At 36.6% G+C, this 17,925-nt stretch overlaps 1 protein-coding gene across 1 annotated transcript; it reads right to left on the reverse strand.

Annotated features, from left to right (window-relative positions):
- Positions 1-1,979: 1,979 nt before the first annotated feature.
- Positions 1,980-16,812, reverse strand: LOC109076436 (oocyte zinc finger protein XlCOF20-like). The gene is made up of 4 exons (XM_019092139.2): positions 16,514-16,812; positions 16,123-16,304; positions 14,237-14,333; positions 1,980-3,425 (listed from the first exon to the last, which is right to left on the reverse strand). Exons 1-4 carry the CDS (start codon positions 16,662-16,664, stop codon positions 2,701-2,703), a joined length of 1,155 nt encoding a protein of 384 aa, XP_018947684.2. The 5' UTR covers positions 16,665-16,812; the 3' UTR covers positions 1,980-2,700.
- Between the last annotated feature and the right edge of the window lie 1,113 nt (positions 16,813-17,925).

Here is a 17,925-nt window from a genome sequence, read left to right on the forward strand (position 1 = left end):
TTGTAACATTAATTTTTTTGGCAACAAGTGTGGGATCAGCTTTGACTAGCCAAGCAATTGTAAGTAGTACACTATAGTATTTTTGTAAGGTGGTGGGGATGGAGACGGAGAGTATTATTTCGTAGGTGTGTTCTTTGTGTAATGGTTGTGGAGAACTATTTAATAACGTTTAAATAGTCAGAGATTATTTCCTTGTGGTTTGTGTAAAAAGGTTGGAGATGGAGACAGAAAGCTTTATACTGTGCGTGTGTTCTTTGCGTAATGGATGTGGAGAACTGTTCAATAAACAAATTGCTTAAATAGTCAGAGATTATTTCCTTGTGGTGTGCGTAAAAAGATTTTGGAGTTAACAGAGTTGCGTGTGACATAAACGTGCAGTGACTCAAGCCAGCTGACCAAATCGATTGCATTGTTTTAGCGTTATTGTGAAGTTTGATTAATATTATATTTTGTTGTAATATTATTTGTTGTATCTAAATAAGTTGCATGTATGTATAGGCTATCTGAAATTGTAATGAAAGTAATTATTTCGTTTTCTTTCGATTATTAAACTATTATTTCTGATTCTGCTTCTGCTTCAGATTAATAGCGCATTGCGCATATCTTAGAACTGATGTCTGTGTGTTTCAGACCCTGGCTGGCTGTGCACTGAAGTGTATATGACAATAAAGTAGTAAATCTCAATGTATTTATTTTTAAAATGTATTTTAAATAGGCCTATAGGCTCATAGGTTTTTTGTCAAAAAAAATAAAAATAATTCACAGCACCCCCTGTTCAAAATTACTTCCCGCGGCCCTGGTAGAGACTGCAAGAACTTAATTTGGTGTGTCTGATCAGAGAGACATACAAAATGTGCAGGGCAGGGGGTCCTCCAGGACAAGTTTGGGAAGCACTGCTCTACATATTTATAAATATAACATATGACGCAAGTTCACCAGAACATGTTGATAACACATTGACGGTCAATTATTCTACTCTATGTGCAGACAATAATAAGGATAAATTATTGAAGAGGAGAAGTTATGGTAACACTTTATAATAACGTTCTGTTATACATTATTTATAAATTATTAGTTAATGATGAACTAATCATTTACAAAACATGACTATACTTTCATAAATGATTAATGAGTGGTATGCTAACGATTTACAAATGTGTTGTAAGTTATCTTAAAAAAAAGTTTAAATCATGAAATAAATCAAACTGATCATTAGTAGATGGTTTATAAGTTATTAGTTGATACATTATTTATCACTTATAAATCATTGAAGGATTTCTGTCAAAATTGTTTTGTATAATTATCTCAATAAACAATTGTTAATCATGAACAAATAATGAATAAACCATTAGTAAATGATCAGTATATGACTTATTGGTGAATTTGTTAGCTGGTCTGTGTTCAAAAGCACAAACATGCAGGTATGTTAAAGCACTGTTTTTAAGAAGAGTAATTCATTTGTTTTGAAGTGGATAAACATTTATAAATGCCTTAGTCAGGTGATTCCAGTGGCTTGTGTTAAATCCTTTCTCTGTTCTGTGTGGAGTGTGTGGGATCTAGTGATAAAGTGAACCTCTGAACCGCTTTTACCTTCAACTGAAGCTCACATCAGGTGCACAGAGTTAAAGACTCCATGTGTGTCAGAGAAGACAGCTGTCTATACCCTCACCAGTCAGTACTTAGTACACACTACAAAGTGTTTAACACCTGTTATAGATGATGTGTTAACACATGAATAAATCATTTACAAAGCTTTCTGCATCCCCTGATCTAAAGTGTAAACTATTCATCACTTGTAAATGTGTTACACATCACTTGTAGACCTTTCTTACCTGTTACAAATTATTTGTATATGTATACAAGTCATTTATAACACTTTGTATATGTATACAAGTAATTTATAACGCTTTCAAAATTGAAAAAATATATTTTCCAGCGTTTGCTGCCATCTAGTGGGATCAAATAAAACTTACAATAGCTGAAGCACAGTGCCTGATTTATACACTTTCAAAACAAAAGCACCTATTTTTGTGTTTATTTTGATATTTTGAACACATACAACATTTATTACATTTTACATTTGGTTTTATTTTCTAAAAGGGTCTCCTTTAAAATGACACCAATACTGTTGCATCTATGTGTGTGGGTAAGAGCAGCCTTCAGGTTTAGATACGTTTTTTTTCCAGGCAGAAATCCACAAAAAGCCTAAAGAGTTTAAGGGGTTAAAGGTGCTGTCCAGCAGACACAGAACCTGAGATGTTTTCTTTTGAATGGGAATGCTCACTGAGTGTATCCATGTTTCCGTGAGAAGGAGAATGAGACACTGCATCTTACTGCCACGCTCCAGGCCTGCATGCAAATGTGTCCTTCAGATAAAGAAGTTAAGTGATGTGTACCAGCACCCTCTTAAAGTCACAGGCGCACCAGTATTGTCATCATGGACTGTTGTTGTCTAATAAGACTATGCATCTCTCGTTGCTACAGATGGCCCCATAGTTGGGCGAGGGGGAACTGTGCGTCTTTCAAAAACACAGCTATGCTGAACTGGATGTGGGATGCTGTTGATGGTGTTGTAGCTTTGTTGTAAATGTTTTATTTTTGTTTGAAGTTTGATGACTTTAAAAATAAATAGACGTACTCCTCCACAGTGAATAACTTGCAGGTTATTTCTGAATCCTCCTTATCTTGTAACACTGAGCATCACAGGAATTCCTTTCGAGAATGAGTTCGCAAATGATCTTTCAGTTCTTGTGGATAGGTGAAACTCTTCTCACACCAAAGACATTTGTAAGGTCTTTCTCCAGTGTGAAGTCTCATGTGGATTTTAAGGCTGGCTTTCTTAGATAAATGTTTTCCACAGAGAGGGCAGGGGAAAGGCTTTTCTCTAGTGTGAACTCTCATGTGGCTTTTAAGGAGTTCTTTAGATGTAAAACTCTTTCCACACTGAGTGCAAGTGAAAGGCTTCTCTCCAGTGTGAATTCTCATGTGGATTTTAATGTGATGTTTTTGAGTATATCTCTTTCCACACTGAGAACAGCTGTAAGGCTTTATTCCGATGTGAATTCTCAAGTGTAACTTGAGCTCTTCTTTTCTTAAGCAACTCTTTCCACAGAGATTGCACATGAAACGCTTTTTCCCCAGGTGAATTCTGACATGATCCTTAAGCTGTTGCCTGTCTGGGAAACTCTCTTTGCACTCTTGACATTTGTTCTTTTTTGAGTGAATTCTCAAATGCTGATAGATTTTCACTTTAGTTCCAAAACTCTTTCCACACTGACCACATATGTAAGGACACGGTTGAGCTCTGTTTCCTGAGGAAGTCGTTTCAGTGGCTTGTCCTGCAGTCATGAAATCAAGTTTCTCACACCGATCTTTCTCTTCTGCTACATTCATTTCTTGACTCCCCTCTCTCAGTGTGATCATGTCTAAAGTGAAAAAGACAAATACAAATCAACAAAAGCTTAATGGTACAAAGCAGCAGACATCCAAACCAATCTGAAAGCATCAAATCATCAGAGCCAGCAACATTTTTCAAGATCCTATACTAACTAAACTACTGAAAGAGCAATTACCTATTATCTCAGTTTTAAATAATGAATACAACTGATAGCTTTCTCTTGGAAAGAAAAAAAAACTCAAGTTCAAGATTTCAATAATTAAACCCATTACTTGACCCAAGAAAATGCCATTCATGTCTAAAATAGTTTATTTATATATACACACACACACACACACGGGGGTTGGGTACCACTGGTTTAGAGTACCTGGTGAAAGAACTTTTTTTTTGTTTTTTTTTTGTTTGTTTCAGTGGCAAATAGTTTGATATTCTTAATCCAATTGGAGTGTTGTGTTTTATATGTGAAGGTGTTGTCTGTGGATTATGTATTGTTTGTATGTGTTGTGACTTCTGCAAAACTAGTTTCAATAAAGCGAAACAAACAAACAACGCTAATATAATGAGCATTAGAATGAAGCTTCTTAACTATTTAATGTTTCTATAACTTTTATTAGGGTAAAAACAAAACAGGAGAACATGATGGTATTTACTATTTTTACACACCAGAGTTAGGGATGCACCTATACTGACAGTATCGGGCCCGATACTGAGCTCCTGTACTCACACTCGTTAAAATGCCCCGATACCACACAGTATGTGGCAAGTGCCATATTCAGACAAAGAAACACCGACCACAGAACAAAAGACAGCAGAATGGAGTTATAAGAGATTAAAGTTGTCTACGTAGGATATCTATGCAATGAATATAATGTTAAACATTCAGTATTAATGATTGTATAGTTGACGTGCGCGAGCTGATAAAGCACGCTGAGTGGATTGCACATGCGGCGGCAGAGATGCGTGAGCTTGTAGTGAATATACAGTTCATCACTGGAAAGTTTGTAGTTTGGTCGGATGTGTCAAAAACAAGTAAAACACTGCACAAGTTACTTAACAGTAGGGAGGGGGAGAGAGAGAGAAAAAGAGAGAGCACGCTTGCGCACTTCTGTTGTGTGATCTTTGATGTTCACTCACTTAGCACACGCATTTGGATTAAAACTAAATCATAAAAAAAAAGACAATTTATAGGGGCATTTACTATAAACATTTTCAAGCTTAGGCATACATGACTTTCTGGCGAAAGTGAATCTAAGAGCCTGTGTGTAATGCGCTAGGCAGTGCGTTACTACGGTCCCTCTCGTTCTGCAGCAGTACAAATACATGCACGCGTTGCGCGTTTTGCTTGCTTGAGTGTTTCTGCATTATATGAATGGCTTTAAAAATATAAAATTGCAGCACATTTCAGAAAAAAAAATAATAATAAAACGCAACTTCTATTTGTGAAAAATATTATATAAATCCCAGGAGATTTGTAATGAGTGGTTCCCTGCATTATTACAGCCAAGCGCGTCATTACAGTACTCGGTCGCTGCAATGAAGCAGCTCTAATGCTATTAAATTACAGATGATGAAACGGAGCAAAAAAATGAACTAAGTAACAAAAACTTGTAAAATACAATTTAATGGGCATAGTTAAGTGTGAAAATAACCGAAGGATATACAGTCAAACCAAAAATTATTCAGAGACCAGATATCATTATATATATATATATATATATATATATATATATATATATATATATATATATATATATATATATATATATGTATATGTGGGTGCAGGACACTTTAGTTCATTTATGTAAGTGAGGATAGTAAAAAAACTATGACAAATTATACCCCCAAAAAATCTTCAAACAGTGGACTACCAGTAAAAATTATACAAATTTGGGACCAAAAATTATTCAGACCAAGTCTGGTAAAAAATTGAAGTTCAGGTTTGCATGACCCTGGATGACAGCATGCCCAGGAGACTACAGGCTGTCATTAAGGCTAAGGGTTGCCCGTCTAAGTACTGATAGTTGTGTAAATACTGTCATACTAACAGCTGTCCGAATAATTTTTGGTTGATTGTAATCCATTACATACCTTTCTATCAAAGCTATCTAAAATTATCAAGATTAATTTGTTCTGAAACAGTTTAACTAATTTCTTGTCATATTTTATCATCTTCTAAACTATAGAGAATAAACTGTGATAATGTGAAATGTTGAAGGTGTCTGAATAAATTTTGGTTTGACTATCTGTTTAATAAATTAAAGGGGTCATGACATGGTTTTTTTTATTTTATTATTATGGTCCCCTAGGTGCAATTATAGTATTACTATAGTTATTTTTTTTTTTTTAAACTTTTAAAATGTAGTGAATTATGACATTTTCCCACCCTGTTTCTCATCCTTTGATTCAAACAGTCTGTTTTTGGGTTGTTTCCCCTTTAAGAGTTCAGTGTTAACGCCCACTGTTATGATTGGCTAACGACAGTGCCTATGGATCAATTATTAACGCCCCCAGCCAGAACATTTGTGGATTGAGCGTAACTGTTTAGTAGCGGGTGATGCATTCGAAGCGATGGCTCTTGCAATGATAAAAGCTTATGTGTTTGAGCACATCTGCGTGGCATTGTAATTTTCCTGTACACAGACCCACTCGCTGTCCGTCGACTGAACACTTATGAGGCGCGCGGCGCGACAACGATACGAAATGAGCGTAGTTGTCTTGTGCTGGAGGCGGTCATATGCAAATGGTTGGAACCTCACTTCGCACCGTGACGTCACTTCTTACCATGGATCCAGAACGAGCTGTATTTAGAGCTTGATTAAATAAATGGCTCGTTTATAATGGGAAGGACGTCTTAAGCTATGAAACTTGCAGGACGTTTTAATGGTACAAAGACCTCTTATATTTCAAAAGATCAAGGCAAATTTGGTTTCTCATTTCATGACCCCTTTAAGTCAACTAGCTAACATTATAAATATTCTTTTGGTTTCTGTACCCAATATTTAAAAAAAACGTACAAATGCAATAAAAATATGGGTATCTGTACTCCTTATTGGCAAGTACCAAAAATAAAGGTATCGTATCTGGCGAGTACTGAAAAAAGTGGTATCAGTTCATCCCTAACCAGAGTCTTTTAATTGAATTGTGAATCTAAAATGTGTGTTAGAGTATGTACAAATGGTTAACAGCAGGGCTCCAAACAAAAAAAATCAAGTAAGGAGCCATTGGCTCCTATAAGAAAAAAACTTAGGAGCCAGATAATTTTTTTAGGTGCCACAGAATAAACGTGTTTTATTTATTTTACGATTATTATTATTTATTTATTCACATTTCAACATTTCAATCATACTGTCATGTTTATGTCTCATCTTTTCTTGACTTTATCAGCATTTTAATCCATCTTGTAGATGACCTGGGAACTAAGGTTCACTTAAAGTGGGAACTAAATGTCTTTTCCAGCTTGAAATCTACAGTCACAATGAATTGTTCATTACACAGAATCTGTACCAGTATCATGGAGCATAAGCATCACTTGGCCACTGAGTGTAGCTTGGGCTCCTCCTACATGAGACATTTCAGTAATTTGTACTGTAGGATCTCTTATAAAATAGCCAACCTTTTGATGTTAATTCATGTTCATTATGTACTATATTAGTAAAGAGAAAGATTAAATGGGTTCACTTGCCCTTGAACTGAGGCGCTAAAGCGAGCGACCGCGCCTGCCCCATTAAGGAAAGCCAAAACTGTATTGTTTGAATTTCGTTATGAATTCGGAATAATTTTAAAGCTGGTACTTTTTATTAAAAAGTGACAAAGCACAGAGCTTTTTGCGATTACTGGACGGCAGTTGCACTTCAAATAATGAAGTTCATGCATTAAAAGAACACAGACCAAGATCTTGTTTAGAAGAAGCCATATTAGTAATTATTATAAACGAGAATTGTTAACTATATTGCCAATATTCACACAGCTGACAGCTTTACCTGTTCTAGTTTGTTCAAGTTGTGCATGAAATAGACGCTGTATTTTCTGCACTTTCCTTTCTTACGTCTCCATCATTTCTCTCTCGCTGCACAGCGGAGCTGCGTTTATCAGACTGTGTGCGGCAGCACTGATGTGCGACAGAGAAGAGGACTGTCTGAAACTCTCTTTTTCCACTAAAACTTTGATGCGCATCGTCTCAGTTTAATACGTGAACATAACAAAAGATTTGATCGCAAAACAATTAGGAAAAAAGGCATTACATTCAAATTTTTAAGTTATAACATGTAAATATAAACCCAGATAGCAATAACACTCGGGCTGATTCTGGCTGAAATGCGTCTCTGTCGGTTCAGTTTCGGCATCGGTGAGAAGATAATGGGCCAGAGCCACGCCGACTCTACAAAACACTTCTGGCTGACAGACGGCTTTTTCTCTATGGGCCGATCTCGGCTGAAAGCTGTTGTACACGCGGCGGGTCCACACTCGGTGTAGTTGTGTGTATTAACCTTCGGCTCGAGTTCGTTTTATCACAGACGGGGCGCTGCTAGAATGAAGCAAATCATCCGCCTGAGAAAACTTTGTTAGTTAGTGTTAAATCCTGAGGAGCTTTCGGCGGGTAGTCGCCAGTGGCGACCTCAGCAAAAACGTCACTCGCAAATTAATATTTATGGTCGCAAATGCGACTGTTTTAGTCGCAGTTTGGAGCCCTGAACAGTGTCATATCAGTCACATAAAAGCAGTTCTTTTTTAAGTAGTTAGTTGTTATTCTTGGTTGGAAAATTCACCCTAAGAAGAATAATTGCTACATAACTGTTGTTCATTGTTAGGTCATGTTATCTATCAAATGGAATCTTATTGTAAAATGATTTTAATACTACAGTTTCCATCTATTTGATACACACTTGACTTAAATGTAGTCTTATCTAAATGTATTATAAAAGGTTTTAGAGGTTTGTTATTTACTGAAGTTATATTTTAGCTGTTGACAATGATCTAATGTTGCATTTGGCCAGACTTAGCCCACTGCTTAACTTAAGTATATTATATTTTACTTTTACAGCTGCAGGCTAAGTAAGATCACGAAACACAATGATCAGCAAAACCTTAAACAGATCAGCAACAGTTTACAGTTGTTTTTAAGTGGCAGCAGAAAAATTACAGAAACTTTTGGGTGAAACTGGTTTACTTTTTCAAAATACTATTATTACTTGGGGAAAAACTTGAAACACAATTTTAAAATATAGATGCAAGCAACGATTACTGGGGTTCCAGCACATTAAGGCAGTATGCTTTTAGGGTCTATGACAATCTAGATGAATGGCTGACAGTAAAAGACTTCCAAAACGGAGAATGTAGACACATGTACACAAAAATGAAATTATTAAACTATTATATTAATACTCAATAAGCATGCTTTCACAAACACATACACAGACATACATGCACACACATTTTCGGGTTTCACTGTAATCATAATCTGGCATAATTGTAAAAACTGATATGTCAGTATGAACAAAATGGTAAACTTTTGTCTAATTGTGATTTCAAATGTTATAACAGTGGTTTATAATATCTAAGCTTGAATCCATCAAACCTATGAAAAGTACTGTTAGCTGAATGAGCCCATTAGTGTAATGTGTCTTTGAAAAGAACTGACTGGTTTCAGAAAAGCTCGATGTCATTTTCATTTAGTCTTTCCTATAATGTAGCATTTGTGAGCGCAGTGCTTATTTGATTGCAGCTGTTACCAGGGAAACTATTATATCTGCGCTCTAACACGCCTCCTGCTGGCAGAGAATGAATTGCATTTGCAATTCTGTGTGAAACACTGGTGTCTGCCAGCAAACATAAACAAAAAGCAGAACTGTTTTGAGAAAATGCTGTTTTGAGCTATGTATTATTACTATGAACTAGGCTACTACTACTACTACCAACTTTGTGCCCTGCAATAAACAATTATTCAAACTCTCTTTTATGAGATGAAGAGGGGAAAAAAAGAAAATGGCCAAACATATCGGCATCATATATTGGCCACTGATCGCTAGAAAATACCCTTATCAATTGACCTCTTATACTAACACTTAAATGAATTGTTTTGCCACTTTTGCACTTGTTAATGTATTTTGAATGAAAAGTATTTTTTTTTTTTTTTAAATAAATTGTTGATTTGTTATGCATGTTATGTACGTTTATTAAAAACAAGTTCTGTAAAAACCAATTCTTCCAGTCCGGACCTTTGACAGTGTTGAAAATTAAGATTTGGACCTTTGAATGTAGACTTTGAGAGCCCCTGCAATATATCGTGCAGCTCTAATCCAGGACATTACTAAATGATATCAACATGCATTTATCATTCTTACAATCACTGCCGGAATGTCCAACTTTACCACAATTAACTTAAAGGGGTCATAGAAAATTTTCCTTTGTCTTTGGAGTGTTACAAGCTTTTGGTGCATAAAGAAGATCTGTAAAGTTGCAAAGTCTAAAGTCTCCAATCCAAAGAGATTTTCTTTAAAGGTTAAGAGTTAACCACGTCCCCCTACAATGGCTCATTCTAACACGCCCCCAACATGTCTACATCACAGTGTGGGAAGATTTGCATAATGCCGCCCAAATGTTCACGCAAAAAGGTGTAACTTTCTCGCTGTAGTTATACGATCAAAAATGCAGACATGGTGTTATGTTTAAGCGGCGCAATACACAACACAAGTAAGTCATTATAATCAGTAATTATGTCCCCACTGGATGCCTCGTTTGTAATGGTTTTTATTGTTTTTGTGTCGTTGTGCCGGGACAAGGCATCACATTATGGTAAGGGGCGTAACATTTCCGTCACACGCTTGAGGTATTCGGCCAATCACAACACACGGGATAGCTGGCCAATCAGAGCACACCTCGCTTTTTAAGAACGATGAGCTTAAAAAAATCGATGCTTTTCAGAAGGCGGGGCATAGAGGAGAAACAATAATGTTCAGTAAGTGGAGAATAATGTGTTTTTGAACCTTAAACCGCATAAATACATTGCAATATACCAAATAAAAAGAATAATGTTATTTTTAGCAACATCATATGACCCCAATATTAAAGGGTTCTATTATTTTTCCTCAACAGTTCTCCTCACAAAACAAAATTAATTTCAAACACAAATTTGATAAGAACAGAGTGGAAATTATTAGCAACACCAACATAACAGCAAAGCTAATGTTTTCTGTTAGTTTAAGCACAAACTTTAGTAATACCAAACTTTTGATGTGGCAATAAATTAAGACCAAATTGAACATGGTGTGTGTTTATGCTGCATGTTGTCTCGGCTGGGACGAGGCCTGGTGAAGGTGGGGCTTAGGTAGACGATATCACATTTTTTAACGCGATTATCAATAAGATATTTTTGACATATCGCCCAGCCCCAGGTCACAGACAACATAATGGCTTGGCTATATAGCCAATTAAACATGACTGAAAACCAGCATTTAACACCTGTATGGTGTTTGTGTGAGGTGGATTTACCTCACACAAACACCATAGAGGTGTTTGGGGGATTTTTTTTTTTTTTTTTTTGTTATGTTTATACAAAATGTTTTATGTAAAAAAACTTTTTTATAAGATCTACATTTCACAGTTTTATTCATGTTGATAACATGAAAAATATGCCATGGAAATTAAAATAACGTGAAATTTTAACTAAAACCACAAAAATGGCAACAGATTTAGATGTATTAGAATTATATTTAGGGATTATAAAATCAATAGAGAGAAAAAAAAAAACTAACAAAAACTGTGAAACCAGAACATGGTTTTATTTGTTATGTGTGTTTGTTATGTGTGGTTTTGAAGTTTGGCAAAAGATTGTGGGCAATGCATATAATTATACTCTTTCCCGCAGGTTTCCACTAAATCATGAAGGTTGAACGCGTACATAAATCTATCTAGCTTCACACTTTCAAACCACCAGGTAACTAGGGTCATGTAGGGCCGACATCACAATTACATCACAGCACTAGCTGAAGGCATAACAAAGGGAGAACTGGAGGCAGCCCATTCAAACCAGCACAGATTCGGCTAAGTTACATAAGGAGCTTAAAATATCATCTTGTTGTGATGTTGGGTGCAAGAATCAACATAATACAGCCTCAAACTAGAAATTTGATCACATACCTGCTGCCACTGCCAAACAAAAGTGGAGGTTATACTCAATAGACAGAAACGATCAGCAAAAATGCTCACGTTTGCAGCACACACCTCTTATCAGAAAAGGTTCAATAAAGCATGGTCTTTTGTTGTTATGGGAGAGTCTAAGGATGCATCGATCCGATACTCAGGATCGGTATCGGCTCCGATCCTGGTATTTTCTGCGGATCAGGTATCGGATAGACGAGACCGATCCAGATCCGATATTGTGCGTATACTATTCTGTGTTATTGATGAGCTCCACGAAAGGCACAAAAACATTATAAAGCACCAAAACATTTTCAAGAACATATTTCAAGTGTTCTGAAGCTGTTCCATAGTTCAGTGTGAGGTCATTAAATTCAAGTTCACATAAACTCTTCTCTCCGCTGCGGCTGTCTGTCATCCTCCATTCAGTGTTCAAACTGTGTGTTGCGTTCGGTTACATCCAAAAAGATGAAATTCTCTTCAAGAGCACACAGTAACTGAGGTTTAAAAGTGTTCAGCCTGCACACTGTGACTCCGTGTTGTTTCAAGCTCATCATTCTGCGCACAGGATGCACATAAGTGCTCTATATTGGCGCCTTCAGTATTATAATATTTTCTGCGAAATCAAAGACTATCAATAATGTATTTTACAACAATACAAAGAGCAGTGTGTACATTTTACTAGATTTGAGACTTATTCACTTTTATTTGTAAATAAAATATTTCAATAGATTTGATCAAATTATTGTGCTCCCGTGATTTTTCTGGAATCTAGAGTATCTTTTGCTTGCTGAATTATCTACCAACCTAGTTTATAATAATATTTTTGTAATCGTTTATGATTATATATTTTTTCATTTGTTATTTTTCATTAAAATGAAGTGGTGTATATGTAGTAGATTGTGATTAACACAAAAGAATGATGATCAGGACAGCACAGAGAAGTATAGACTGTGCTGGCAGATACTCAGAATTTTTGGTATCGGATCGGTTCTGAAAAAATGGTATCGTTGTATCCCTAGGAGAGTCTGAAAATTTCTAGCATCTCACGACTATATCGTGTATGAAATACGTTTGTGTGCATGTGTGTAAAACAAACAGACGATTTATATATAATCTTTTGTAATTGTACATACATTGTTGTAATTAACTGCAGCTGGAATAATAATGTAGCTGTAAACATAGTTGTCTGCTGAAAATTTAAAGATATTGATAGACACGGTGAATTTGTCTTTATTATACACGTTAGATGTGATCCACCTCAAAGTAACGATCCTGTCAGATCATTTATCTTTTGAATGAGAGTGTAACGTTACCGGTCAGCCTATCTGTTTTCGTCCGTTAAAGTAAACCTTTTCGTCATGTGTCTGTGTTGCTGTTGCTCAGCAATGACATGGACGCGATGCTGTCTGGGGGTTTGGCAAAAGGACGATGGACAGTGCTCGGGATGGTCACTGAAGGTGGTGACAGTAGTTCGGACGTCACATTTTTGCAGAAGTCACAAGGGCTCGTGAAAAGGAACAGCTACTTTAAGCAGGCTGTGTGCACTTTACTGTGGATTGACTTTTGAAACATGGTAGTTACATAGCCCCTAGACCTCAAGTTATCACGAAAAACACCAGGAAATTTCAGTTTTGACAATATGGGACCTTTAATCGTGTTTCGGGACAGTTGACAAATGTCACTTGCCCAATCTGGCCAATGTTGCATCGTCACTAAGCTTTACCAAATGTCTTTTTAATTCAAAAGCAATAAGACAAAAAAAAAAAACCTTTTCAGGACTTACGCAAAATTTCAGGTCCTGTGATTGCATTTGTTCAATTGTGTTATTAGTGGAGTATGTTAAATCATGCATATATACATTTAAGATAATAATAATCTGTTTCCACAGGATGTCACCACATAATGGGACAAAAAAAAAAAAAGATAAACAAGGTAACGGACTCCCAACTAAAGCATGTTTCCTAAGTCTAAATGTTTTAACAATTAAAACTTAGTTTAATTGAAATACTTGCAATATTATGTTATTATAGGCCTGGGCGATAAAACGATATCGATATTTATCAACGGTATACCTTCTTCGATAACGACAGAAAAAAATGAATAGTACAATCCAATGTTAGTTGTGCATCAGGGAGCGTCATCAGTGGCGTAAGAGATGCGGTGATGATGATGTAAGATATTAGATATATATATATATATATATAGTAGCTTAATGTGGAGAAGATCTTGATTAGGTTAAAACCAAAACCAAGCCATTCACACAGAATGCAAATTCAGTGCAGTTTTTAGATGGACAAATATGACTCCTGCACGCACAAAAGAGGTATAGCCTACAGAAAGCCATGCAAAGTTAAAACAATTTAAACTAAGAAACCACGTCACGAATTTGTGGACGTTTATTCTTTTTCACAGCGTCTCCTATGTTTTTAAAGGCAATCTGTGTGATCTGCGATTTGGCTCTTTGTATTAAGCAATGCATAAATACACGATGCTGTTATGTTCATTGTTTATGCAATTTACTTTTAGACATAATGCACTTTTTTTCTTTATAGACAGTTCCTTGCGTTGACAATACAATGCACTGCAGGAGTCCAGGAACATTATAACAGAGAAAAAACGGAATCCTAATTTAATTAGGACACTCGTGACATTTTAATAAGGATCAAGTGAGTGAGTTCAGATTTAAAAATGAAAACCAACCTGTTTGTTTCTCAGTATCTTCATGTTTGACTCTGAATGTTTTTTCAATCTTCAAGTCTTCATTCTCCTTTTTCTCCTCTTGTTTGGACATTCTATCCTGATTAAGATGAGAACAGAAAGAAAAATAAATTGAAACTAAATCTCTGGCTGCATCTCAATCAGTAGTTCAGTAGTCAACACACTAATAAGGGAGTTAATGGACTTAAATCACCTGATTATGAATAAATAAAAAACAGGTTCATATTTTTTTGTATATTTACATTTAGTCATTTAGCAGACGCTTTTATCCAAAGCGACTTACAAATGAGGACAATGGAAGCAACCAAAATCAACAAAAGAGCAATGATATACAAGTAGGGCTGGACGATAATGGTTAAACTGATAATCACGATTATTTTGATAAAAATTATAAATCACAAATATTAATAACGATTATTCTATCCTGCTGAAAAAAAAAACTGCTAAAACCAGCCTAACCTAAGCTGGTTTAAGATGGTCTCCCAGCCTGACCAGCTAAGGAAGAGGTCAAAACCCCTCTAAAACCAGCAAAGACCAGGCTGGATGACCAACTAAAATCAGCCAACCAGCTTTTAGGTTTTTTTTTTTTTTTTTAATTCAGCAGGGAAATGCAATAACATTTCATGTGTCCTTTAACCAACCTATGATAATACAAAACTCATGGTTTTGGTTAGTGTTTTGTCATCTGTGTTCACATTAGATTTTCTAAGTGACACAAACAATAACACAAAATGTAACACAAACAGTACAAATGGCTTGTGAAAAAACACACATTGTCTATATGACACTTTCATGTAAGCAGAACATCGCTGTGGAGAGACCGCTAAACTCGTATGTTTTCATATCATCATCAGCGCTTGTTCCGCCATCAGTGAGCGTGCACAGGGTTGCCAGATTGCACAAATTAAATAAAACACCACGCAGAAAGTGTATCCTTAAAGGAGAAAAGCTCTGCTTGGGGGCTAAAAGCTCTTCACATCTGGCAACCACAAGCATGAACGCTAGTGAAGACTTGTTAGCAATGCAAAATAACGCAAATACCAAATTAAAAACACATTTTGAGCCGGCCAATATCGTGACGATTATTTTTAATTAATCGAGAAAGGTGGATATCGTTATCGAGATTAAAATACGATTAATCATGCAGTCCTATATACAAGTGCTATAACGAGTCTCAAGCCCCTTTCACACTGCATGTTGGAACATTGCCGGGTCACGTTCTGTGTGAACGCAAACACATCCCGGGATTGATCCCGGGTCGGGGACCTAGTAACATTGCCAGGTTCAGTCCCGGAACGAGCTCTGTCTGAACAAAAGCCAGAACTAATGCCGTAAAGGGTGTCTCGTAGTGATGACGCACGTTATCGCGCGACTCTTTTAGCAGGTGTTTAGAAGGAAGATCAACGTTCACGACAAAACAAAGTATGTGCAAACTGTAACGAAGCAGAGATCAGTTAGTTCCTCACTTTCCGCGCTGAAGCTGAGATCGTTCACCAGCTTCAGTGAAAGTTAACGTGCCTAGCGTTTTCGACTCGTACATTACACGTCACACCCTGATATCACGTGTCTTTACGGGACCTTTATGGGTTGTGTGTGAACACGCACATATTCCAGGTAATCACTGGCAGTGTGAAAGTGCAAAATCTAGCGACCCGGGAACAATTGTCGGGACACATTACCCGTGTATTTTCCGGAATTGCAATTAGAAAGGGATGAATCCCGGGACGTGTTTGCGTTCACACAGAAGGCGACCCGGCAATGTTCCGGCAGTTTTCCGGGTCCAACATGCAGTGTGAAAGAGGCTTAAGTAAACAAAAGAAACAATAAAGTTTTGACTCAAAAGTAAATGAAGTATTCTGTAATCTTACACTGATATTTGGATTGGATGTGCTCTCCTTTGTTACTATGTGTGGCTCCAAAAACTGCAGGCGGTCCAGGATCCATTGCTGTCTGTAGGTCATCTGTGTTCCTCTGCTTCCTGAAGTTACTAATCTTCTGTAATGCACATACTGGGATCGAAGAGAAACCCACCTTTTCCTGAGCTCTTTCTCTGAAAGATAAAGTATAATTTTACTGTGTTGAGTTCACATTTGCTGTAGCAACAAAAGTTATTTTAGCTCTTATATTAAACCAAAATAAGCCTGTCGTGTTTTTTGGGCAAGCACACACATACACAAAATGCTATATATTACGCACAAGCGAACAAAGCAAAGTTAATACACGTCTGCTAAAGACACAATAGCTCAAAAGAAAGCTTACCTGATACAACAAGCCTGGCTTCGAGCTCGCGCCAAAACTTATCTTTCGCCACTCGGTTGTCATAGCGATACTTGCTGGTGTTGTACAGAGCTGGCCTCTCCTGAACCAAGCTGATCAGTACATCTTCAGCGGCCTCGTCCCACACGGCCATGCCGTTCCACTTCAACGAGCGCTTGTATGAACTTTAAAGTAGACTCGCCGCGTTGTATCGATGAAAACACAACCACAAACCTTCCTTCAGCCGACAGACAGACGCGGAAGCGCGCCGCCGCTCTGTGACGTCACACCAGCGGAACAAAATAAAGGTTCTGAAAGTTCTACAATTCCAAACCAGGGCTCGGGCTTTTACAAGAAGACACATAACCTACAAACATGTCAGAGATATTCAGAGGGAAATACATTACGTCTGTGTGCTGAAATAACCACCGAGTATACAAAAGTAAATAAACAAAGAAATAAAACAAGTGAATATTTATGTTTTTCTTATTTATTTATTCATTCTACATTTATTTAATTTCAAATGTATTGATTTATTCTGCTCAGAGTTGGCAAGGAGAAGCTGTGAGACCACAGTAATGCCCACCGCTGTCTTTCTATCACCTGCCGCTGACTAGTTACACATTTTGTGGTAATTTTTGTAGCCTACTGTAAACCTAGACCGAAAAAAAGTTCATAAACATGTACCAGCCGCTGCTGGACATTTTTTTTTTTTTTGTTATCGGCTGGATGCTGACTAGTTACATAATAAGGTTTTGACAGTAAAAACTACTTCGAAAAATAAATTTGCCTATTACATTTTATGTATTTTTACTTATAATTAATTAACAATGTTACTACTGTTATATGCTCATTTGACATCTTCAAGGGATTTTTTTTTTAATACAAGCATAAAAGGTAAGGCTATTGATTACAGCCCGCAATGTACCGCATAATTAAACAGAATTTACAGCGTGTCTATTTGTAACTAGAGTACCTCCACACAGGGCCGGATTTAGTGAATTGGGGGCTCCAGGCAAATGTAAGAAAGGGGCCCTGTACATCTGCACACATGTACCTAGATCAACCTTGAGGCTCAGCTCATAAATGACACTTAATCAGGTAAAATGAAAATGTGATCGAAACTTTTCTGAAGACAATCAGTTCCCTTCAGAGGTTCATTCATATAAAACCTTGAATAAGTGAGAATGAGAAAAGTGTGAAAAAATATAGCCTATACTGACGAGGAAAGTCCACTGATGAGTTACCAGCATGAGACTAATTTTAATTTTAGTCAATTTTACTCAGGGCTGTCAATCAATTGAAATATAAAATCGTGATTTATCGCATGATTATCATGAGTTAACTCATGAATAATCCCAATTTAATTACACATTTTTCTTTCTAAATGTACCGTAAATTAATACTCACGGTTT

The sequence above is a fragment of the Cyprinus carpio genome, chromosome B4 (assembly GCF_018340385.1).
Source record: "Cyprinus carpio isolate SPL01 chromosome B4, ASM1834038v1, whole genome shotgun sequence".
NCBI classification, from domain to species: domain Eukaryota; kingdom Metazoa; phylum Chordata; class Actinopteri; order Cypriniformes; family Cyprinidae; genus Cyprinus; species Cyprinus carpio.

Coding starts and splice junctions, on each gene's coding strand:
- LOC109076436 (XM_019092139.2), bottom strand. CDS start 16,664: ATGGCCGTGTGGGACGAGGCCGCTGAAGATGTACTGATCAGCTTGGTT. Junction 16,305..16,513: donor AGCCAGGCTTGTTGTATCAG/GTAAGCTTTCTT, acceptor TTTATCTTTCAG/AGAAAGAGCTCAGGAAAAGG. Junction 14,334..16,122: donor CATCCAATCCAAATATCAGT/GTAAGATTACAG, acceptor CATCTTAATCAG/GATAGAATGTCCAAACAAGA.